Here is a 26,445-nt window from a genome sequence, read left to right as displayed (position 1 = left end):
AATCGATGTTCGATCGGTAAGAAATTGCGATTGCGGCGTAAATTCGTTGCGCTACGATTGATTGATTGTAATTGTTATTAAATATATATGAAGCAATGGGAGGATAAAAATTTGTCAACTATAATACGTCATTATTAACACATCCAGGGCAGAGATAATACTCTCGAATATTTATTACAATAACTTTTTCTCACAGTCCGGGCTTCTTTTATTTAAATACACGCGACGATCCGCGGCTGCGACTGATTAACGGGCAATTATTAACGGTCATAGTGCGAATTACACACAATTATTGTTTATAATTGGTGCTGTAAAATAGTTGTACGCGGTGCAAGACGAGTTTTAAACTTTGAACAATATTTTTCATCGTTTGATACGGAGTCAGACTGCAGCCACGTTTCCTGGTCATAATACAGCTAGGACGGGATGCTGTTAAATAAGGCTTGGCTCAGGTTCAAGGGGCGAGATCTGCAAACCATCGGCGCCACGGTTCTGACCGAAGAAATCTGGCCTCTTATCCCGTACGCAGGGAATTCATACGCGCACAGATATATATATATATATATATATATACATACATATGTAAAATTGCAACTGCACGAGTAAATATTTACAATAAAATTGTAAAAATGTTTGTGGAATTATACCGGAGATTCTCACAACTCGTTCGATTCAACAGAAATATAATATGCGGGATTTTTACTATTTATACATGAAAAATTGCGCGTAAAAATGCGCGAAGTGTTATACGTATATCTTACAAAACACTTCGTTGTAGTAAAACAACGTGCCGCAGTTTAATCTTACTGTAAAATTTGCACTCCGGGGTCGCGAGCGTGTTAATCATACTTGTAAACAAATGTAATTTTCCTAGATATTCCTCGAGATGATTATGTATGTATTTTTTCGTCAGTTGCTGCACGTGGTTTGGATTCGAAAAAAATCCTATCCGGATTGACCAGCTTTTGCGAACTTAGCAGACGCCACAAGAATCGCGATAATTAACGTATTAATTACGCTCTCCGCAGACCGGCCGGCGATTCGCTTGACTTGTTAATTCGGTTCCAGTGCTAACAGTAACTAATTATTACTTATTATTACTTATACGAGTGCAACGACTAGTCGAACTGACGAGGTTAAATTATTCTCAAAAGGGTGAGTAGTAGAGTTTTTCCGTACGTCGAAAATCGACGAAAGTGATTCGCCCACGCGTTAATATTTCGTTAAAATTTCAAACAAAGCTAACAAATGAACAAACATTGATAACCCTTGCATGTGTTGTGTACATGTTGACGGAACCTTACCAGGAATTTTTTAATCGTATAATTATGCACGTTGATTATGTTCATAATTGAATTTACCCGGAGCTATAAAATTATCCAAATTTTCAATATTTTGTTTCTCCGCTCACGATTACGAATTTATTATTTTTCATCCTCATCACCCTGTACAGTAAATTCACCGGGATAAAAATGATAGCCTACATTCGAATCGACCTAATTTTTTCCAATGGTCAAGTTCATACTGTAAATGTTATATATACCTATATTATACAAATAACACGCGACAACTTCATTCGGAACAAACAACCCCGCTATAGACAACGGGTCTGGCATTCCTGTACAAATATATTGTTTACTTGCGACTGGTTCGAGTATTTTCACGTAATCGAACGATATTATATTATCTATTATTTTCTTCGGTAAACCGAAGTGACGGATGAATGAAAAGCAGAGAAAATACTGAATCGGAAAATTCATTCGACTCGTTAAGAAAATTGAAGAAGATCGAGTTCTCGTTTCTACGTTGTTTTACATATAAGCAAATGATTTTGAAACTGTATTTTTATAGATTAATTGCTCATTAAGGAATATTTTCCAATTCCCGTTATCCCTTTTTCACATACTCCTTTTCTTCAACACAGAACATCTTGTAAGGATCGTTTAAGATTAAAAAATCAATTTTTAAGACGCTGTCAGGCTCGACAAAAAAATTCACTATACCTACAAAAAATAAACAATAAACAAGCAAACCGGATAGATGAGAATATAAATAAAGAAAACATTACTCGATGAGAATAAATTGTCTGTATTAAAAGATTGTCGTCTAAAAATAGAAGCCACAAGGGGAGGCTGCAGTTGGTTAAGTTGGTCCATTATGCATATGCATGATTCCAAGTTAAGAAGCTGTCCGTGTCCCGTACCGCGTGTCCATCTTCACCTCGCCTGAAGATGCCTGCACCGCTGGGCAAACACGCGACGATTTAGAATTATGCGGGTAGACAGAAACGCGGTGAAACTCGTGAGCAAGAGCGACTTGAACAGGCCGTGCGGCATCTCGATCGAAGGACTCTAAAGTCGACGCATCTGCAACGTCCCTGTACCGAAATATCGAAGAGGAGAATTAAGTGTCATTTTATTGTTATTTATTTATTTTTTTTTTTTTTTTTTTTTTTTTATTTTTTTTTTTTTTCAAACATGCATCATTTTTGGTTCTCCTTTTCAATTGCATAACCGAGACGATGCAACGGTTGCACTTATATTACGCATACAGCAATCGCTGAACCGTCAGATTTATAGATCATCGAGCGTTATTCTTTCTATCTATAGACCATGTGCGGTGTTTGCAAACTACGAATATATGTAGGTATACAGGTATTTATGCGTATCTGTTGTACACACAATTCAACGTGGCATAATTGTACGGCTTCTTGACTATCACGATTATACGTAAATATATATATATATATATATATATATATATATATATATATATATATATATATATATATATATATACGCAGCGGATCGTGTTGCACGCGTATGCAGCAAGGCATACAGATATATGTATGTACGTACGTCCGATGCGTGCGTGCATCGTATACCTACATATGGTATGTATTTACACTCGAAGCATTCACGTGCATGGTATACAGACAGTTTTCGGGTCAAGGGTATTTCCTTTCGTCAAGTATTTGTAGAGCGTTCTAAACGCGAGATAATGCGTTTACATGCAGTATAGATCTCTATGTATGCATATATTACGCTCTGCCTTCGACGGAGATTGAACGAGGATTGGTCAGAAACCGGCTTAACGATAACGTGGCTTCCATATGTACGGACAGCTTATACGTGCGCAAATGCATTGGGAGTTACTAACATTTTTCGAGAAAATCAAATACACGTCGGTCTGATTAACAAAGTTCCGAGTCGACAAGGTGGACTTGATTTAAATTATCTTTGCGAAGCAGCGCCTGATACTTTGTATATATATACCTATCTACGATATGAGAAGAAGAAATTTTCGTTAACGATTGATTTTTTTTTTCTATTTTTCATCTTCAATCAATCTATTACTAAAGGGAATTTATTTTTATTCAACGAATGCTCGTAACATGTTTTTTCTTCTTTTCCGTTTTCTTTGAACGTTTATCAATAATACCGATAATTGAAATCGAGCAAAATATTATCTCGCTTCTCGTGTCAACCGAGTAATTATACCATAGAGTGAGACTTGTTAGTGATTTTGTCGGTACCGTAGAACCGTGCGATCAATCAGCAGCGGTGAAAAAGCTAACGATAAGACGGACCTTCCGAAACTCGGAGATTTCGTACTTATAATAAATTGTCGAAATATCGTATATTTCGAAAAATATTCACTACAACGCGACGGAGTCTTCACAATTTTTCCGCTTCGACAAAGTTTGCGTGGGAATCGAACGAATGCATCAAATACCGCGCCAGTTTATATAATAGGAGAATATAAGGCTGCACGGTAAGGCCAGGGTCTAGTCGATTCGAGGGTCGACCGAGAACTTGAATAATAGAAAAATATTGGATCCCTAATCCGAGCAACCCTCCGGCCCGTCGACAGGATGAATCTTTATTCTTTCGGTGGGAAGAATTTCTCCGGCGCGGCGTTTGGCCGCGATTGGAGGAATACTTGAGGTCACGCTGCCATTCGGGGGTCCGATTGGCCATCGAGTGCCGTGCACGTGAATACCACGAGTGGTCGGAACGCATGCGTGGCTCAAGTCGATCCGAGACAAGCCGGAGGAGCGGTATGAAAAAAACACAGTTGGCGCGGCCGGCTCGAAGGATGAGGTCTGCGGTACCTCGCGCGTTTTTTTTAAATACAAATTCGTACTTAACCGCGTTGCCGAAGTCGCGTAACAACACTGTTTCGTGAGGCACAAGTCAAATACAGGAATAACGGTTGAGGAGATAAATGTATAACATTATAATTAATCGTTCAATTTTATACATAGTTTATACATGCTGCAGAGATTAATGATAGACAGCGTGATACGCTGCCCCTAATAACGAAAATAAAAGTGTCAATGAAATGTAAATAAAATCGTTCGTTCATCTATAATATTTATCCGTAAACTATATACGTATACAAACAGTGTGGAAACTCTAGAGAAGATTCTTTCACCCGTCGGAATTCTTTCCTTTATAAACGGTGAGTAACTGACAAATCGAACACGAATTTGAAACCACTATATTTCACACGGTGTGCGTGTGATGCGTAACTTGTTGATATTTATTGCGCGAGAATGAGTTTAAATAACGCAGCTAACTTCAGACCGCGAACGTTGAGAAGGTCGTGTTTTTCACAAGAGAGTCCGCGACTCTACGTAATTCGCCCGCCCCTCGGATTATTATTTCCCATTCGATCTCTCGGAGAAACACCTCGACACTTGCGTATTGATACTTATTTCCGAAGATCGCGTTGGTGGTTTTAAAATGCGAAAACAACTCGCGTTACGAGTTCAGTCTTTTCTTCAGCAAATACAATTACAGAGCAATTAACGGTCGTATGAATTGGAAACTGATCTGTTTACCCTTGTCAAGTGGTTGGAAATCGATAGTGTGAAACGAAATTATGCTTGTGGCCTCTGTTTCCAATTCTTGTTTGTCGGATGACTCGCTAAGTATCCCGTGGCGTAGAGAAACAACGATGATCCAAACTTACCCCTGTAAAATGTGGCGCGATCGGCGGGCGAAGGTTTATTGGCTTTATTACCTACAAGAGAGTTTTTCCAACCAAGATGTAGCGTGGTACAACCGATAAATCCGACAATGTTTACCAACAAAGTTCAGGGTTCATCCAAGAGTTTTCCTTACGCTCGTCGTAACCTCGCGAGTTGGGTTTTGACATCTGTCCTCGATCTTGACACGCGCCGCGAGTAAATTCGTTGATGTCGCCTGACATTCAGAAATACTATACAAGAATAGGATACACGAGGTTACGTTGACGCGACGAAATTTACCGAAAGGTTATCAAGACTTTGGGGAAATTCTGATCATACGGAAGATAGTAACGTTATCTTATCGACTCACCGTGCCAGGAAGAAAGTGTCGTTTTGCGATTTTTGAATCGCTCGGAAATTCGGTAAACCGTAATGAAACAAAACACACTCATATTTCGAAATCTTGGTTCCTTGAAAAAACTAGTGATTATTTTTTCCCCCAAATGGTTCGTTAATGCGATAACGTTGCCAATTTCAAACTCTCAAATTCGAAAGCTGCGACGATTCAAGATGGACGCCAATCTAGCTATCCGTGTAACGCGTGATTGTCGAACGCTTCGGATGTGTAGAATAACTAATTGCAACCGTAAAATGGGAAAAAGGGTGTAGAATAAAAAGAAAACTGAAGTAGCGGTGGAAGTTTCGTATTCCGAAGGTCCGTAGCCGTAGCTACGTGGAACTACTTCGTATTCTAGTTACACGCGTAAGCGACAATTGCGTTAAAGAGAAACGTGAGAAGTTTGCGTCGCGAGGTTGGCAACAGCGGGACATCGGGTACTGTTTCTATTAAAGAAAACTGGTCTTTTCTTATATTTCATGCGAGAGCCTGCAGTTGAAGAATATTATATTATACCTGCAAGCCGAATGTAGCAACTGAGGGATGTTGAAGGGTGTCGGACGCAGACGTCAATTTATGACTAACGTAACAAGTAACAAGTTTCCCGTGTCTCCGAGTCAAGGAAGAACAATTATATCCACTTGTGATACAATAATCTGTACAGGAAAATATTATCATAGGAATTGAATGCGTATGAAACAATTGTATTGTAATGTGTTAATAAAAACGAGCCAATGTTTTTCGAATCAGTTGAAATGCTTCTCTTTACAATTATTCGTTTCCTTGGTAATATACGTATACAAACTGCAGTCAGCCAAGATTTTACTATAATTACAAACTGACTTTGAGAACAGTGATAATTAACCGTTAATTGACACTTAAAATTAGTGCGCTAATCGATAAATAATTCATCGTTTATACGTAGGGACGATACAGCTATTCGTTCAAGGCGATAAAATCATTTTTTTTAGGTCGTAAAACATCCGATAAGCTAAACTTTAACTTGTCGAAATTTGTACATTTACAAATCGACATTTCGTTAATATCTACGTTACAATAATTCCACGGGCAAATTGATCGTGTATAATTTATATTTCTTATTCCCGTTAGATGCTATAAACGAACAATATGGTATACCATTCATTGTTTTTACAAAAGTTCATTACAACGAATGCAACGGCAAACTGCATCGACGCGTTCAATATTTTTTCAAAAATAATTTGCCGCGAGTCTTCCGGTAATCGGCTTTCAGTAATTTCCTTTTCCCTCTCACGTGTCCGTAAATTAAACGCTATTATACGCACAACGCACTCACAATCAGCATTTTACAAGCGCGGAAGGTGAGATTTTACGCACTTCAGAGGTACTTAATGCAGAAGTCGCGAGAGTTGATTCGACGGTGCAGCAGGTAATAAAACAGCCGCCGCAATATTTCTCTTCTTCGAGTAATTAACAGTCGCCCGATAATTCGGAAACGAAAGGGAGACGTGCGCGCGTTAAACAATAAGTTAAACACACGAGCGCCGCAACGACGACTTCTCTGCAAATATAAAATTTACAACCATACGTACATACCGTTACAATTTTCCAGGCTTTATTTAACGCTACGAAATGTCTACGTTCGAACATGTGCGAGAAGTCTGGGCAAAACTTACGTTTAAAGTTATGTAGATATCGCGATAAAATTCCCACGTAATGTAATAGGTTCTAAAGGGCGTGATACTTAAACTACGAATCACGCGTGTATGTAAGAGATATAATATAATTTGGCTACTTACGAATCGCACTAATTCTATACACACATTATATACAATGCCAAGCTGTAGTGTAGCGGCTATTTATACGAACTGCATTTATGACACACATGCCGCGCATATAGACATTGTTATCTGAAAAGTATAATTCTAGATTAGGAAAATGGTAGGTCAATATCACGATCGTTGCTGCATACATATCTAGCGCTCGGAATTGGAGGCATGCATCTGTCTGTAGCAGCACATCCTCGATCACCGACTTTTATTTTACCAGATGCGGGGCGTTTGGATCGTACGACTTTTGAAAAGCGTTTATCACGCGAATATGAAATGTATGGAGGGCGACGAACTCTCTGTCGTCTTCGTTATGATATATATATATATACACACACTGTATACTTTCAAGGCATACTATATCATGTATATGTAATACAGTCGGCGGAAAATACTCCGTATAAATTGTTAAAATATATACGACCTCTGTCCCTCGTATATTCTCCACATGCACAGCGTACCTACGATTGTATAATCTTCATGCGCACGTATTACAGATACTTTATGCCAAAATAATCCCGACGGCATATAAATACGTCCAGACTCAACACGTTGGCAATTTATTTCGCAGTTTTGAAAGGCTGTCTCTCTCTCTCTCTCACTCTCTCTCTCTCTATATATATATATATATATATATATATATATATATATATACGCCTATGGCCGAATGCCTGCGGTTTGCTCGGTTGTAACCAACTGGATGACTGACTCTTGGCTACCGCGTGATAACCTCGTGGTCAAGCGCCAGTTTCGTCTGTCGAACAAGCCTGGCGCCGCGTGTATAATCGAGGAAAGTTCGAAGCACGAGACGGTGACGTGCCGAATTTGCTAATCGAACCTGGTACTTAATTACCTTATCGACATTTCGCTCACCTGAGCTGCAGGAATTCGATATTTGTATGCCGAAGAAACTCTTTTAATTTTTTTCTTCACTTTTTACTAATAGTTTTATTTTTTCCTTCAACATACTTTACAGAGTAACGGCATTGGGACATAAAGTCACGATTTTATAACAATATTCCAGCTGATTAAGCAACAGTAGACGTGGAGCTTAATTCGTCTATAAATCGAACACAGATTTGTTAAAAAAAAAAAATCAAATCTACCGTCGTGCGAAAATTCATAGATATAGCGTATTGGTCGCACTATTATGACTGAAATATTGATTGTTAATTGATTGTGAGGTATGATTTTTATTTAATTACTTATATTCTTTACCAATAAAGTGTACGTACACACATCGCATGCATACGTATAGGTATAAACTAAGTATCTAAAATCGCGAATGGGTGACGAATGCGAATTATTTCATACTTGGGAAATTCCTGAACCTTCTTGATCTATGCTACTAGCAAGTACCGCATATGTACATACTTATCTCGGCCTACCAAGAAATCGTTCGGATTTAAACTGAATGAAAATTTCCTGTGCGTGATTTCTCGCAACTTGAGCGGAATAACAGTGTATAACAACGTGGAGACCAGTTTTGAAACTTCCTGCTGATTTTCTATTTCTCTTCCAGTTTTTCCCTCTGCATTGACCTGCGAACGATTTTTCGTTCCATTCAAAACGAATTTTCACGAATAACCGATATCAATTGCAATAAACGTAACTATTTTTTGTCAAATTGCAGAATTTTGCCGTATATCTGAAGCTATAAAACTTTACCGTATACCATGTTATTGGTATATCTAACAACGAGTCAATCGCGTGAATGAAAATGAAAGATGATGTGGTCGGACGGTAATGATAATCATGCGACGATCACTTATCACCGGTGCAACGTATAACGTGTCAAAGTTTCTACCTTATTTTCTGCATAAACATATCGAATGCTGCGATTAAAATTATACATCTATACAACGTACGTTAGACACATGCATAAACGACATGCCTACACGCGAATTTCACTTTCCTTCGCGCGTTATATATATATACGACATTTATCCATCGCATTTCACGATAATAATTATAATGTCGATTCATTAACGCGGAAGAAGCTGAACCCTCTAATCACATTCGTGAGTCTACACCAACTTTCTAAGTAAAAAAGGTGGGAACAAGTTGCCTCATTTTTCACGGTCGCCTTTAATAATTGGAGGTCGCTCGAGTTATTATGTATCGCTGTTCTATATTTAGAAATATTTCTCTGTCTCTCTCTCTTTCTCTCTCTCTCTTTCTCTTTCCATAAACATATACCTATAAATAGATATAACATGTTTCCATGCGATGAGGAAATTACGAAAGGCCTGGGTGTCCTGCTATATTTGCCCCCGGGTGCAATTGCGATGTTAAAATCAACATCCGCGGGTCCCGCATCCATATTTGTTATAGATCGAGTGACGAGTTATGATTTCTAGTCGATTGAGACACTTTTAAACATTTTTCTTCAGAGTTCCTCTTCGACGAAGCTTCTTATAATACGTGAAAGCATTCATTTCTGATATGGGAAACGATAAAAGAAATTAAAAAAAAAATTTTTTCACCACACCCTAATGTATAGCATGTATACCAAATAGGTACTAGCTCTTTTTTTCGAATCTCAATATTCGCGTACTTTATCAACGGCTTGGTCCTTAGATACATGTACGCGTATCATGTGTGTACCATAATTATTATTATTATTATCATGACTTACGTTGTAGGTATTATTAACTCTACTAAACCGCGATACTGCACAATTTTTCCAAGCATAAAGATTCTTTTTATCCTTTCTGCTTCAACACTAGAAATATGTCGCGTGACGTATGTACGATGTGTACGGTAAGTACACGTGTAGGTATACAGTACAACCATAATCCTTGCCAAAGCTTGAAGAGTTTTGAATTCGAAACGCAGTTATAACTCATAGGTTGAATTTCTTTTTACCTACTTATCGTGCCTACATAATTTTAGCATTTAGATGTTATATGAAGAAGCGAAGGAAAAGGTTTTTTTTTTCTTTTTCTTATTTTATTTCAAAGATCACGGCAGACAGGTTTCTAAAAGTTTTCATGCACGTTTCTGTAATCCATACAGGAATGTAAAATGCTTTAAACTTGTCACACGTGCCTTTATATGTATGTGTAATGTACCCAACTGTGCTGAATTTTTATGCTAAATTACGATTATTCGCATGCAAATCGATATCGCTATATACATATGTATGTGTATATACGTATATACGTTTGCCAATGAATTAAATAACGATGCGAGATTCGGACGAATGTGTAATTGTGCAAAGTATTAAACAGTTCACCTCACGTCCGGTGCGGTTAAAATTATCTCCAATTATTATTATCATTATCATAAGTTTCTACGTTTGCTTTTCCATTTTTTTTTTTCTTTCTCTCACTCCGCTCGTTGCTCAGAATTTATGCAAGTATTAAGAGATCGTTGATCACGTAACACGGCTACCGATTCAGAGCCGCATCAATGATGGTATTTATACATGAATAATTGTTACACATATAATTATGGAGCCAGTATAAAAAAATTTGTATAAAAATAACCGCGCGATGATTCAATCGCGATAATTTAGTCATTTTCAAATTTAAAATCTCCTCCGCCAAATACACGCGTGTTATATTTAAACATCACGTAGGTATGCGTGTGGCAAAAAAGTCGCCTATCCCTCAACCGATTTATCTTAAAATTGCGAGAAAAGATTCTCGCTTTCGAAACTTATGGAGAGATTTATCTTTTTTTACATCGGTCTGTATCTATATACTCGTGCAGATTTTCTCTTGCGAATATCGTCGTGTTACGAATCACGTACGTAAACCACACGGTATATTCCATGCGTGCAGATGAGGTGATAAAATTCTCATCGGAATTATCACCGCGATAACGTGACGGGAGAATTGATCGAGGCTCGAGGCGATTCTCGCATATATTAATATAAGTATATCTATTAACAAGTGCAGAACGAGGTTAGATCTATAATTGAAGCGAACACAACGAATTCATTTTCAAGGCTTCGATGGCATCTGTTGAAGGATTTGGAACTGACCTCACGCATCCTTGTCCTCCTAACCGTTCGTCAAATTGCGATGATATCGTCATGTGTGAAAATTAGTATGCCGTGTGGTTACACACTTGTATTATTCCGATACCTTCTACCATATATCTCTCAAGTTCGAGAGTGTAAATTTGTTGCTTATATACGAGGTCGAAATATAAACCAAGGAGACGGAACATTAGGGCCAGCTGTTTTTAGACGTCGGTATTAATACTGAATTTTACAGCAGTTTTATATTGATTTGGTTTTTTTTTTCAAGCTTTACTCTTGGATTTTTTTAAAAATTAATAATAAATTAATTTTCCTTCTTGATAATTTTAACTTTGAACGTCGTTTCGGACGTTCGGAGAGTTAAGGAAAAGCTTCGCTCGTCACGTAAGCCGGGGATTCGTATCGCACATGTACGAGTATGTGTCTGCCTACACAGAGACAGTTGCGTGACACGCATGTTGTGCGTTTCGTTAGCGATACGAGAATAAGGATGATAAGTTTGCAGGAATTTTCGACGTCTCGAGACGAGTTCACCGACTGATTACAACCGTCACATATACATATACACGGCGTACGTGAAGAATTTTTGGCATGCTGGACTACATATCGGCTGGTACGAAGTCCAGAGACAATTTACCAAAATTATACAAATTCAACGTTTATTCTTTTTCTCTTCAGTATCCGAGCAAGAATATTCATTATTTACGCTCTAAACACGACAAAATTTACTAATTAGATACATATTATATATTGTTTATAATTCACTGTAATCATTTGACATACTTTCTAGGAAACTGTGACGGGGGATAATTACAAAATTTAAATATCAACTTTGATATCGCGCTTTGGATTATAATACATATATATATATATATATATATATATATATATATTCGATAAGAGAACAAAATTTCACAAGTTTATAAACCGTGTACACAAATTATTGCAATAAATTATTGAAACTAAAGTGTGATAACGTGTTGCGTACCTTGATATTTATTCAGAGGGATAATCTATGCGAGTTCTCCGATTTCGTGATGTGAGAAAAAATTCGTGATAACGAGATAACCTATTTCTATTCAGGCACACCGCACGTGTGTGAGAAATGACATAGTGTGTAAAATACCAGACACTCAAATCGGATATCGATACGTGTAATGTATAAGCCTTATCGAAAATTTCCACCTATCGTATATTATGTATTAATGTTCGATGCGTAAAAAATTCTCTCGTTGGAGTCAAGGATTTTAAGGTCTGGTATAAAGAGTCAGGGATAGCTAATTTAATATTTTCACGCGAAAATCTCAAGTACAATATCGGATTAAATATAAGAGTTCATTGAAAAATATAATATAAGATAATAAAATATAAGAATTGCATTAAAAAAAAAAAAAAACAATCTACCGCATTTCGATCAATGATACATATTATTTAGGTATAAAATTATAGAGAATAAGAATTTCATTTTTCAATTCTTAACATCACCTCTTTCATCGTTCTCAGAAAATACAATTTTTGTCGCAGCTGTTGAGCTTATACTATATACATACAATATATGCATATGTTATATATGTCACGTGACACGCGCAAATCAACGTGCCTACATACCGGGCACCGTATATGAACATACTATTCGCGAAAAACGCGAGTATGCCACATCGCGGAGTAAAAGAAGCATTTAACAATAAGTGGAACGAGCCGTCGAAGGCAGAGTTGCCGAAGCCGTGAACTTTTTTTTTATTTTACCGATCGTTTATCGATGTTCAGACAGAAACAAGATACCGATGTTGAGCAGGAGTCAACGCGTAATCGTGAGTGTTGACCTGTAATTAATCCGACCATACGCGGTTCGTTTCTACAATTAATTGAAATAGTCAAGTATCTTGTCTTGTAATTTTCCATTGATGAAAATTCGGGCCAGCTTCGATTGCTCGATATAGAACAGACGATAATAAAAAGAATGAGGCCAAGGGCGTCACATTATCTGTGCGTATATATGTGTTGTACAGGTTGAGATACTGCAGGTTCGATGATTATTCATAATATAGTCGTAAAAAAAAAAAAAAAAAAAAATTGCGGTCGCCTTAATCTTTGTTTTTTATTTCTGTACAATGCAATAAGAGACGCTTGCTTTCTGGTCATGAGCTGATCGACGATGATTGATCGATATCGTTATACCAAAATATCGAAAGAAAAATCTGTGTAAAAAATGCGAACAATATAAAGTTTGGAAATCTCTCAAGTTCTGAGCGGAAATTTTTGACACCGTCTTATATCTTTCGCACATGATCTCACTAGAGTAATAAACTATCGGTAATCAATCGCCTAGGTCTGCCATACAATCACACTTTCTAATATCTACAGTCAACGGCCTGGCGCTATCGCAAGTCTAGCAATTGGATTACGCATCTTTGTAATCGAAAAAAAAATAATATTAATAATGTCCAGACGGAATATGGATGATGATGGATTAAAGCGACGTTAATGCGAAAACAGAGATAAATTATACGTAATAAGTCTCACGCGTCAATGTGTATTAGACAATATCTTCTCTTATAAATTTTTATTGTTAAAAAGTTCCGAAGAATCGCAAAAGATTAAATAATTTTCTTCCAATATCCGTAAATCGATTATTGTCTTAATTGACGCGTAGGTAATACAAATACATCACGAAACGTTAATCCCGATATTCGATATTGAATTGAGTTCAATTACAATTAGCTTTGGTATCCTTGTAGGTATATATTCTTTACGCTTTATCGATAAGCGATGGGTAATAATCAATATGTTATTTTCACTCTCGTATAAGCGATCGTTGATCATACAAATTTTAGCTAGATAGTAAGTATCGATTTTTACTTTGTACTCACGTATAATAATCTTTTATCAATGAGAGAAATGTTTTTATCTTCCGAATCTCCGCCGTTACAGTTGGGGTGGAATACCACAACTTTCGCGTTTTTCGCGAGCGCGTTGCGAAAAGACGCTTCATTGCACAACTCGAAGGCGGTGGGCGATTGATCGTGGGAGTTGTAGCGTGTAGCAGATCTAGAAATGTGGGGGTTATCGTATATTTTCACCACCACCGCCACCGCCACCCTGGTCCCCAGTATCTCGTCGACGATCGAAAGAGAGCATGCGACAAAGGTCGTCGCTCCGTCTTTAATAATCTATATTTCATGTGCAAAAGCTGTCTACAAAGCTAATTCGGGTGATAAATTAAATGGTAAATTGACCAATATTTGCGGACATCAAGTGTACGTGTGAATTGTTCGTGATGTATCAGTGTCGAAAAGAGAAATAGAAACGTTGAATGAAAATACGATAAATTATTGAAAGAAAATTTTTTTTTTTTAACAAACTTGTGCCGTACATACCTACTGTGTACAGGATTTTTAACAGAGAAGATATCATTTTACCGCGTATCGTCGAGGTAATGTTTTAGTTTACGCTGATTTGTCGAAGCGTAAAATTAAAAAAAAAAAAAAAAATGGAAAGAGTGAAAAAAAAAATTATTGTTTTTTTTTGGTCGATTCGGCCAATTTATAAAACTACGAAATAAACTAAATAATTGCATTGCAATAGTTGTGAAATTTTATCTATTCTTGCGATGAGGGGGGGAAAAAACTTGCTTCGGGAGCACCCGTTATAAAATAATGAAAAAAAAAAAAAAATGATCGAGCGAAAGGAGAGTCGAATTTTGGTTGAAACATTGTAAAACAGCGAAATAACGGGTCGATCAGTGATCAGGGATATCTTGAATAACGATCCGCAACGCCTTCCGAAGAAAGAAAAAGGAAAACCGTTTGTTTGTTTTTTTTTTCCCCCTTTTCTTTCGAATTCTTTCAAATCTTCTTATCCGCTCACGCCACATGCGATATAACAAGACGGTGGATGCGAAGAGCCGGCTTATCTAGTCTCGGGGGTATCGCGGCTTGAGTCACGCGTAAATAAACTGGCGCCTTGCGGTATTTATTTTATTACAACACTTTGACGGCACACGCATACACAGGGAAATACCCGTAACGAGATCCAAAGATATCCAAGTCGCAACGTCGTTTATTAAATAACTTTCAATCCTCTTTTCGCAGATCTCGATGTGCTCGATTGCCATGCCCGCCGAGGTGATCCTGGGGCACAGTCCCCCGGTTTACAGCACGCTGCTTTATCGACCCCTGGTGGTGTCGCCCCAGGTAACGACGAGGACAGTGCCACCCAGGATACGCCCCTGCCTCTCGACCGGATCCCTACCCGTAGACAATATTCGCAACAACAACAAACAGAAGAAACGTGTCGTTTTCGCCGATGATCGTGGCCGGCCCCTTACCCAGGTAAAATATTTTGTAAGTGTCTGGTTTACTTTTGCTTTCTTTGGAAAGGGAGAAATTGATGGACGAAATAAAACAGGAAAAACTGATAACCCTGTATAGTCCGTAAGAATTCGTAAGGACGCTTTAACGATTGTGGTGCATAGTTTTTATCGAAATCTACACACCTGTACAATTGTTTGAATTAGTTGCAAATATTTCGCAAATATTCGTATTACTTGCAATCAATGTTTTGTTCTTTTTTTTTTTCGGCAATTGTTAAATATACTGTTTTGCTCCGATTTGTAAGAATTTCCAAATCGGAAATTGCAATAATCGAGAATTTGGTTGAGTGTTTTCTAGTGTAAAAAAAAAAAAAAACAAAAAAAAAAAAACAAAACAAAACGATCCAATCGTACAAGCTTATGCTTAGTTTTTCTTTTTCTCTGAAGTCGAAAGATCAATTCGAACCCACGCGAAACGGAGATTTATATTTACTAGTTACTATGTCAACGTATGTTGACAAATAATTAATCTTCATCGTCCTAAATCTCTATTGCATCATTCGCAATACTGTCGTAAAGCGATATTATCTGTCAGTTTTAATATATGCCTTACGCAATTAACATACAAATGTATTACTAATTACCGCTGAATTTTGACGCTAATTTTTTTCAAACTCGTATAATATTTGGAGGTCGACTACTCGATGATATTTGAATTTTGTATCGAAGTATGCGGTAACGAAAAATACAGGATGCCCAATGGTCGTTAAAAATTTTCATTGTACATTACTGAAATTTCTATGCCTGCGCTAAGATCGTCAGAATTTATTGTAGCAAAGAATCTAACGATACGACGTACTGGAAATTTTGCTCCTTGAAATTTCGCGACAGCGTCGTTTTTCATCGTGCAGCTGAAATTATCCTAATACACCAACAGCACGCATCAGCGGCAAAATACAGCAGCTTGGAATGCAGCTATGCAAATAAGACCTGAACGCGGTACAAAGATTTATCGCGAGAGTTGACCGGAGATTATTTTGCAATTCCTTTCACCGTGCGGCTTGAACCGCAGTCACTTATCCGCAGCATGTTGCAGATTAAACGAATTCTCCAAACTGCATCAAATCAGATTTAAATGGAATTTATATACTCTGCGTATCTGTGTAACATAATCGATACTTCGATAAACTTTCAGGATCGTTCAATTTCGAGGAGTAAGTGAAAGAGAATAGAATAAAACTTGATTACCAAGGGACAGTGTCACAAATAGACTATACGAAAAATTAAAAAGAAAAAAAAAACCAAAAAGCAAGACAATTCCAAATAATATTAGAATAAATACTTCAGGATTAATACGACAGTATGGGATATTCGAAAGAAACAAGAAAATAAATCATCGGCGCACAAGCGAGAACTTGTAGAAGAAAAAGCCAATCGTAAAGCCGAACATCCCTTGTTGTTTTAGGTCCGAGTGATGTCGGAACCCAGCAACGTGCCGCCTCTTTGGAGCAGCGCCTACCTCGCCGGAGTTACACGAGGTGTTAAGGTGGAGGCGACGCCGACGCCGTGGTCGCCGACGTTCCCCCAACCGGCGAGCGACTACCTGGCCTTCCGGCGTAAGCTGGACCAGGAGGCTGTCAGCCTGGAGAACGTGATAGTGCGAGAGGCGGAAGAGTGTCTGGTCGGTACGGTGAAGGTGAAGAACCTGGCCTACGACAAGGAAGTGATAGTCAGGGCGAGCAGCGACGACTGGACCTCCCACGAGGACGCCCACTGCAGCTACGTCTCGCAACCGGGCGCGGCGCAGGCCGCCCTCGTCCTCTACGACACCTTCCGTTTCCGGTTGACCCTACCGCCGCGCTCCGACAAGATTGAATTTTGCGTGTGCTATCGCGTTGCCGGCGACGAGTACTGGGACAACAACGAGGGGAAGAATTACGTCGTTAGAAAAAAGGCCGAGGTGAATATTGACAGGACGATGATGATGAGCATGTGAAGCATGTGAGATTGGAAATTGAATCACGCGCTCTCCGCACCTCCGCAAAACCGAGACCTACGTCCTTCCCGCTTAACCTCTGTTGGGTTTTCTTGTCTTTTTCTTTTTTTTTTTTTCTTTTCTAATCTTTTTTGCACTTTTCACACCCTCCCTGATCTCCCTCCATCTGTCATTTGCCTCTGGTTGATTATGTGTGAAATGTGTATAGGTTTGTGTCGTAGACTGTAGGCTATCCGGATCCAAGGTACGAAATGGCGTCGCCTACTAACAGGTGGCATACTGCACAGTCGTATTTGAAAATAAAAGAGTATTTTAGCCGCCAATTTTATATTCAATATTAATTCGATGTCAGAATATAAGTGACAAAGAGTCTTACACAAGGTTTTCCGTTCTCTTGATTGACCGAAAACGAAAACGGCTGATCAGTTAGCGCGACGCCATTATTACTATAGTACCGCATACACAGCATTGGATCCAGATAATATTTAGATACTTTAGTTGAATAGGAATAACATATTTTAGCATATTTTTTCCCCTTTTCTTTCACTCTGACAGTATATCCCGGGAAAAGATTTTTTTTTTCTCCACGACACGTGTGCTTTTAAATGCATTATACAACGGATGAAAAAGCATGACACGTACGATAAACATGTTTAAAAAAAATTGAGATTTAGACTTGATGGATGATTATGCAGACTCGTAACGCATACACGGATAGAAAGGAACTTCTTAATCCAACAAATTAGATTTGTATCAAATTCTATGTCTTCAATAAAACTATTTAGATTTAGTTAGTTTGACAAAACGATTTAACAATAAGTTGTCCAAAGCTCTCCGCACGACAAAAGTATTCCGTCGAATCAAATAAATATCGTGTTTCCCCGAAATTGACTACAGCATTCAGTTGAGTCAAACGAATATCACTTGACTTGACTAATTCTTTCCCTCCGTTTATACGTACATCGGTATACAGTAACACGCTGTATTACGATACAGAATTAATTTATTATTATAATTTTATTTTAAGTTGCACAAAATTCGTCGATTACAACCGTATAATAGATATTTGGACAAAGTTATACACTACATATAAATGTAGGTATGGTCGAAAGTGGAGGTTAAAAAAAAAAAAGATTTTTTTTTAAATTTAAAAAGAAAAAAAATTGCGTCAGAAAAGAAAAGGAAAAAAAGTAGTAGGGTTGATTAACGAAAGTGAGAGAGGGGAAGAAAAAAAAAAAAAAAATGATGCGAGAACCGTTTAACGGAACGAGAACGTCGTTTCGTGTGGATATTTGCAGCCGCTGCAGCAATCGACGAAGGCGTCCATGATCTGCAACGGCGGTGTGACGTCGATTAGCCAGACGACGTCGTCCTCGCTGAACACAAGAAGTGACCCGATACCGATCAGCAACGGGATAACGAACACGAGTCGGGAGGATTTGCGACTGAGGGACGCTACGAGGGCGAGCATGAGAGCCTGGAGCGAATTCGCATCGTGGAATCACCTCGTGAACGATTCGCCCTACTGGTGATGCCGACCCGTTCATCGACCTCGACTCGCTGTTCAGCCGAAACGATGAAACTTCATTCCCAATCACGCAACATCGAACAAACAATCAAAAATACAAGTCTAAGAGATAACGAAAAGAAAAAAAAAACAACAAAAAGAAAGAAATAAATAAATAAAATAAATAAGAAAATCGAGAAGAAATAAAAAAAAAAAAAAAAAAAAAACCAACAAACGCGACTCGGCATTGCAGATGTGCAGAGCGAATACGATGCGTGTTAAGAAGTCACGTGAAGAAAAATCGCGATCAGTGTGCACCGATTTCCCCAGCTGAGACGACTTGAGTATCCCGATCGACGGAAATCGAGAAATTAATTATCGATGCGACGAGGGCATGAACGACGTCTACCATGCATCGATCACCAAACGATCTTCGGTTAAAAAAGTATCCGGTCATATCCCTGATGGACGAATTTCTCGTGATGAAAAACTCATCGGGACTTGAACGATTACGTTCACGTTTAATACCAGGTCGCTATCGCGCAGGAAAAAGGGGCAGTTAATATTCTTATGGTGAGTTGCTTTTGTAAATTATACATTCTTAATCCGATTGCAATTTCTACTCCAGCAGGATATTTCATTGCGTAGGTTTGAAATTTTTTCTTCTCATTCGGTATAATCTCGGCACGTGTATAACGTAACGATTTTTTTTATTTTTTTTTTTTTTTTTTGCAAATACGGGAGGAACCAACGATACGTGTCAATTTGTCTCTCGGAATAAACGATTTTTGATGTGAAACATCTATAGCCGCACGTAAAACAGATTTCAGGCGTGGCGACCCAAGCCGTGGCGACGCGTCGCCGCGCGTGTTTTGTTTTTGTTTACTACAGTACACATAACCTGTGTTTAACTTGAAAACAAATTATTCTGATAATAAAATGTCTGACAGTAATAATTTAGAGAGTGAAAGTGATCAGCCTCCTGCAAAAAAAGCAAAATCACCCGATGACACACTATCAAGTCATCAGTAAGTTAATTATATTTTTATAATTAAAGTGTGCATTTATCTGTGCATTAAGCACGCGTATATTTGGTGTGTTTTAACGCCAGTAAATGTAAAATTATACTGATTTTTATTTTAATGGATTATTAATTTTAATTAATTTTAATTTTTTTGAATTGATTATTAATTATAATTAATTTTAACTTTACAAAATAATGTCGATGTTTCACATCTGCCAGGCGTCCCGTGATGGCTCATTTTTTTTTTGTTTATAGAGAAATTCGAGAGCATGGAAATATTATCCCAAAAGTAATTAAACTATATTACAGAAGAACGACGCGTTGGCAATTCTTTCTTTTCTTCGATCCACCGTCACTTTCAACCCTCGTCGATATCCTTCGATTTTTTCTTACAACCATTAGAAAAATTTACGCAAGACTTTTGAGCCAAGAGACGAGAATTCGTATATGGAGTAAAATACATTCGCAATTTGGATTTTTCTCATTTTTTCACCTAAATTTGGATCGTTCACCGAGTGTGATTGCCTCGGCTTGACGCGGCACAGCCTCAAGAGACGACGAGGCACGCGTGTTCGCTGCGAAACTTTCACTCTATAAATAGCCGTCTATATCGAGATGTCTAAAGGCTGAATGTACACGCGGCAGTTAGAAGTTACGCCGGTATCGTTGCTATTGATACAGTAAATTTGACAGCGTTCAGTTTCCCCCCCCGTTCTTCACACTTCGTTACATTTATGTTACGCGCGTGAAACCAAATTCCAAATTGTGTAAGTATACGAGAGAACGCGACGAGCAACGTTATCGTTTTCGAAACATCGGCTATTTTTACGTATATAGATTTTTTTATTATTATAATAACTATTTTTCAATCGATCGCCAATGATTCTCAAATTCATTTCTCGTTATGTAGATAATTGTAACGATTCTTATTTCATTTCCCTCCGTGCATTTAATAGTTTTTCATCAATCTCTCACATTACTCGCCAGATTTAAGAACGTTTAATCCATTTATCGCCAGTTCAGACGACTTTCTTTTCGATCTTGTCATTTCGAATCACTTTTTTTTTTTTTTATGTGAAATTTGAGCGTGCTTAAATTGATTTCCGGTAACCCTATACGACCACCTCCACAAAATTTCGCAAATGATTTTCAGTGATTTCCGATTGCCTTGTCAACGATCTAAAACAATAGTTCGCCACGTCAATCTCCGATAACCTTTAAATTGCTTCTGAACCCATAACATCTGAGCAATTTTAATCTCGATTTCCAGTAATTTTCCGTCATTATTTCACCCCGCATGTACAGAAAAAATAGAAATGTTACAAATAATCGCCGACGTTTGACTCGAGTTTATCGTACATTATAAACCGGTCATGCACTACGAGTCGCGTCAGCGGAATAATTATCTCCCGATATTCTTTAATCGTTCATCAACGACGACGAGCCGTCGAAGCCGCGGTTCTCCTTGAACGCCTTTAACGCATACCTACATTTCACGCGAGCGAGTATCTGCGGAATCGGAACGCTGGCTGCCACGCATTATATACTTACTTGCGATGCAGCAGCCGATTCGCAACACGTCTGCAGTTGCAGGGAATCCGAAAGCCGGTTTACCAAGGCGTGGCAGAGAACCGCACCATAAAATCCCTCGGGTCGTCTAGACGCGTGGGTCTCGACGCCGAGACGCCCCGGTTCTTCGATTTTTCTCAACCGGAAACTCCGCCCCTTCATCGAGAGCTCTTTTCACATCGTTCTCTATCTTTGATTTCAGACAAGTTTCATATATTCGTTACAGTTACTGTCGAAAATTTCAGCAAAACCAGTATCTTTGTACAAAAACGGATTCAATTTTATTGCAATTATTTGTCCGTGCATATTTCTTTTTTTTTTGTTAACAAATTTCGTCTTTTTCATTCTCTAAAGGAAATTTTTTTTTTCCCGCTTGTTTCTGTTTCAGGTTTTAACGAGCAACGTGAATTCGCTGTGCCAAACAAATTAAAAGGTCGCCCGTTCGCGTCCAAATTCTAAGTTTATCCTAACTTTACGCAACTATTTTAGTTAGTTTCTATCCTATAAATACTGCAAATATTACACATGTAGCCATGCCTTCATTGTACATACAAACACACAATTCGTCAAACATTGTACCACAAACATATTTTCCTATTCGTTGATATTCTTTTAAACCTTAATTAATATCGTTATTATCTATATGTCTATTTCTCTCTCTCTCTCTCTCTCTCTCTCTCTCTCTCTCTCTCAAGCTTTCCCTTGCTCTCTCTTCACGAATCAATCATTGTTAACTGTTTTTTTTTTCTTTTTTTACTTATTAGCGATGATCAGTTCGGTGTAAAGTTCACTATTAGCTGTATGCAGTACGTATTTTACGACTTGGGAAGGAAAGAAAAACAAAACAAAAAAAAAAAAAAGACAATAAATGGGGAAAACGAAAAATCATCGTATGCGAAACTCGACTTCTATCTGTATACCTATACCGATATACTATGAACTATTTCGGGCTGCGGGGTTTTAGTTTTCTATGAAAAAAAAAAATTGGAAAAAAACAATGATATACGTATATTTATAACGCGTACACAGTTGCACGCCGTTTCTTTTTTACGGCTTAGATGGACGTAGAGAATTTGCGAAGGAAGGGCGGGAGGAGTAATGATTTTACAATGAGAATGAATTATCGAGGCACGTATACCATACAAATATATGCGCACACACACATACGCAGATAATTTTATACATAAATTTAAAACTTTGAAATTAAGCCAAATTATTATCTGCATGTTGCGTTGATTCGATCGCGTCAATTTACTACATATTTTAACATATATTTATTTTGTTATCCTACATGTGTACTTGTGTTTTGTCTTTATACATTTACGTTGTTATATATTTATGTAGTATATACATTTGAAAGACAAGAAACTTTCAAAAATTTCTTAACGTTTTACTTATTACACTTTTATCAACATACGTGTTTGTGTGTGCGCGCATAATATTGCGAAAGCATCTGCGTGCAAAGAACTAAATGTGCCTTATAGGATGTAGCGCGAAATTTACAGCATATGTATATATATATATGTAAAACGGTGCTACGAGATTCTGATTTTTATTTAAACGTATTTTCATTTTCCAATGTCACAGCAATAACGTCAATATTCGTTCGAACATTGCGATATATTCTACGTATATTGTTTTGTATTTTCAATCGTGATATATGATGTTTGACATGTGAATATGAATTTTTTACGCAACGCGGTGATTCCAATTTTATTATATTGTGATGATGAATACGATATACTTGTAAATTATATAACAAAAAAAAAAAAAACAAACGACTCTATGAGCAAAAAGATGTATTAAATATCCATCGCAAAAAAAAGTGAAAGAAAAAAAAAAATGTGGAAATTTTAAAAATTGATGAACCTTCCTGTAATTAATTGTTGATGTGTTTTTATATACGTATATTTGTATTTTACTTGGTAAAACGATGAGGGAAACTGAGAGATTTTGATAAAAAGATATACATACGGATAGGATGTCGATCGTTGTTTAAAAAAAAAATGTTATATCTCCTCGTGGTAAATGTACTCAATCACACAAAGTCTTGCACACTGCAGATGAAATATCTTTCGCTTAACGGGGTACCCAAAAATTCGTGGAATTCATGCCATTACTTTGTTTCTGCGTTTGAGATAAGTGGGCATCGATTTTTGGAGGTATATATTCGCACGTCAAAATCGACTAGGGTTTATCATCCAACAAATGTATCGCATGTAAATCTTAAAATATGCATCTGCGGTTGGATTTCATACAAATGTCATTTGCTCCGAGTTAAATTCGACCAGGCACTCGACACTTTCAAGCCTTGCGCCGTGCGTAAATGCGCCATACACACATTCGCACTTGCGCACTCGCGCATACGTGCACAAATGTACTTATACCACATACATTTGTACCTACGTGAAAATTTTGTCAAACTTTCGTAAGCAGCGCTTAACTCGATTATATAACGAATATTATTTTTCAAAATTATATTATAATGAAAATCGGTTGAAAAGCTTTATCACACGTTTGTACGTGTGTGTATAAAAATAATATCGGTACCGTCCTGGCGCTGCTTAAGAAAGCTCTATCTGTAGAACATGTGTAGATATAAATATATACAATGTGTATATATCAATATCTATAAAGATGAAAAGTTTCTCCGCCACGTATGTATAATAGGATATAAAACATGATGTATAATGTGTGAACATAGCGAAAACAGATTATTCGTAGCGTTAATGGTAATTTTATCCGTTATGTTTTTATGTTTTTTTTTTTTTTTTGTTTTTCGTTTTTCTCCTTTTTTGTACGTCGAAAAATATTTTACAACCATTAATCTACGCGTATTCTCAAATCATCGATCATTAATCGTTTACTTCGTTACACACATGTGTACATATATATATATATTAATAATTATTAACTTCACTTTTTCATTTCGTCACCGCGATATATTTAGCATGTTATCAACGGCCATATACGTATACATATTTTATAAACGAGTGCTGAGCGAGTGTGCGAGAGAAAGAGGGGGAGAGAGCCCTTGTTATACCTGTGAAATGTGTATATCTGAATAATGTAATAGGAGTGAATATATATAACATACACGTGATACGGCCGCCCGGCCGCGGCATGAAAGTGTCGAAGGATAGATGCGGTATTCGAATTGTTCATCTTTTCATTCGTACTCTTTAACTTTTTTCTAACAAGAAAATTATGCAGATTTGTACATATAGAATTATTTGCATACAGTGCCAGGCTATCTCACTCATTTGATTACTATGCGGCCCCACCCATATATGTAATTTGTTCGCATATCCGATAAGAAATATTCACTTCATCCCTAATGTCGCAAGTTGAGGAAAAATTGGAAATCCGAAGCAGTTCGTCATATTTTTCGAAAAGGTTTTCTACTTTCTTTGAAGAAAAAAAAATATCACCTAACAGGAGTGAAAATATGTTTATAATTTTAATATCGCATCTGCTTAAAAATGCACAATTTTTTGTAATTTCTCGTTGTTATCATTATTATTATTATTATTATTATCATTATCATTATTATTATTGTGTTATCATTATTATTAGTATTTTATGAATAATTAAGCAAAGGTTAGTTTATGGGAAACGAATGGCAAATATTGTGAGTACTCTTGTCCTAGAGAGCCTAAAGACTGATCATATTATTATGTATATCTTTGAATAGTTAACTTACCTATCACCATATTATTTTTATTCTTTTTATTTTTAATCGTAAATAGATTTGTCATTATTATTATTATTATTATTATTATTGTTGTTGTTATTGTTGTTGTCACTATTAAATTGTTATTAGCAAGGCTATATACAATTAAAACTATTGAATCCTTGAATCACCTGTGACCTTATATCAATATTATATTACACACACACATATATATATATATATTTTTTATTTCAAATTGAATTAAAAATTGTAAATATTTCATACACGTATTACGTAACCCTCTGAGCCCTTTCTTCTCTCTCACCCATCCTATTGTCCTTTATTTTTAATTTTTTTCTGCAACTGTTTAATATTCAAAGTTGAGATACACGCATAAATATTTAACCACTTATAAATACAGTTGCTAGAGCCATTGTAATTTGCATCGAAGGAAATGTATAATCAATTATCCCCTGCACTCGTCCTCTATTATACAAATTACGATACATGATATTACTCGTAATTTAAAATGCAATTTAAAGGCACACGGATGCAACAGCGGCATGCCAATATGAGTTACACAGATTCACGTGAATATTTAATTTTTATCATTATGATTATTACTGCCATATTATTCATTACGTTTATACGTTATACAACTATTATTTTACGGTTATATAATTGTACGTATATGTGTCAATCAACGATATTTTAGGTTTCCTGCCTAGGCATATTACGTGTAGACAGTTCAATATACATATATATATATATATATGTATATATTAAAGTGAGGTGAAGAAAATAATAATAAGTACCATAAGGAATAATCACCGCTGTAGAAAATTTACTCTACTTTGCAATAAAATATATTATACACATATGAAAATATTCAATTTGTGTTCTTCAGTTTCTTTCTATTTCTATTTTTTTTTTTTTTTTTTTTTTGTACTGACCCATTTACCTTTAGAACGTATGCTTCGAAAATCGCCTTCAAATTAAACTAAATTCTGGCAATGGTGCCAATGACCTCAGCTATGAGATATAACACGATTTACGTATAATATTATATGTAACAGCTTTTATCTTAATTACATATTGCACACAGGGACAGAAACATCTGCGTCAGTTTTTTTCATGTTTTTTTTTCTTCTTTTAAATTGATGAGAAATATTATCGCAAGAAAAAAAAACTCT

General features: G+C 36.9%; 1 protein-coding gene across 3 annotated transcripts; it reads left to right on the top strand.

Moving 5' to 3' along the window:
* Positions 1-1,001: 1,001 nt before the first annotated feature.
* LOC107218894 (protein phosphatase 1 regulatory subunit 3C) lies at positions 1,002-23,338 on the top strand. Of its 3 annotated transcripts, none has more exons than XM_015656929.2 (5): positions 1,002-1,155; positions 15,263-15,514; positions 16,949-17,443; positions 18,778-19,559; positions 21,968-23,338. In XM_015656929.2, the coding sequence occupies exons 2-4, from the start codon at positions 15,269-15,271 to the stop codon at positions 19,009-19,011; spliced, it is 975 nt and encodes a 324-aa protein (XP_015512415.1). In that variant the 5' UTR covers positions 1,002-1,155; positions 15,263-15,268; the 3' UTR covers positions 19,012-19,559; positions 21,968-23,338. The 3 variants fall into 3 exon arrangements, with proteins under 3 accessions (XP_015512415.1, XP_015512416.1, XP_015512414.1); XM_015656930.2 differs by lacking the exon at positions 1,002-1,155 and adding an exon at positions 4,063-4,464 and having other exon boundaries at positions 15,263-15,502; XM_015656928.2 differs by lacking the exon at positions 1,002-1,155 and adding an exon at positions 4,063-4,464.
* The last annotated feature ends 3,107 nt before the right edge of the window (positions 23,339-26,445 follow it).

This window comes from Neodiprion lecontei, chromosome 6 (assembly GCF_021901455.1).
Source record: "Neodiprion lecontei isolate iyNeoLeco1 chromosome 6, iyNeoLeco1.1, whole genome shotgun sequence".
In the NCBI taxonomy this organism is placed as follows: Eukaryota; Metazoa; Arthropoda; class Insecta; order Hymenoptera; family Diprionidae; genus Neodiprion; species Neodiprion lecontei.
This window is presented reverse-complemented; position numbering and strand designations above follow the sequence as displayed.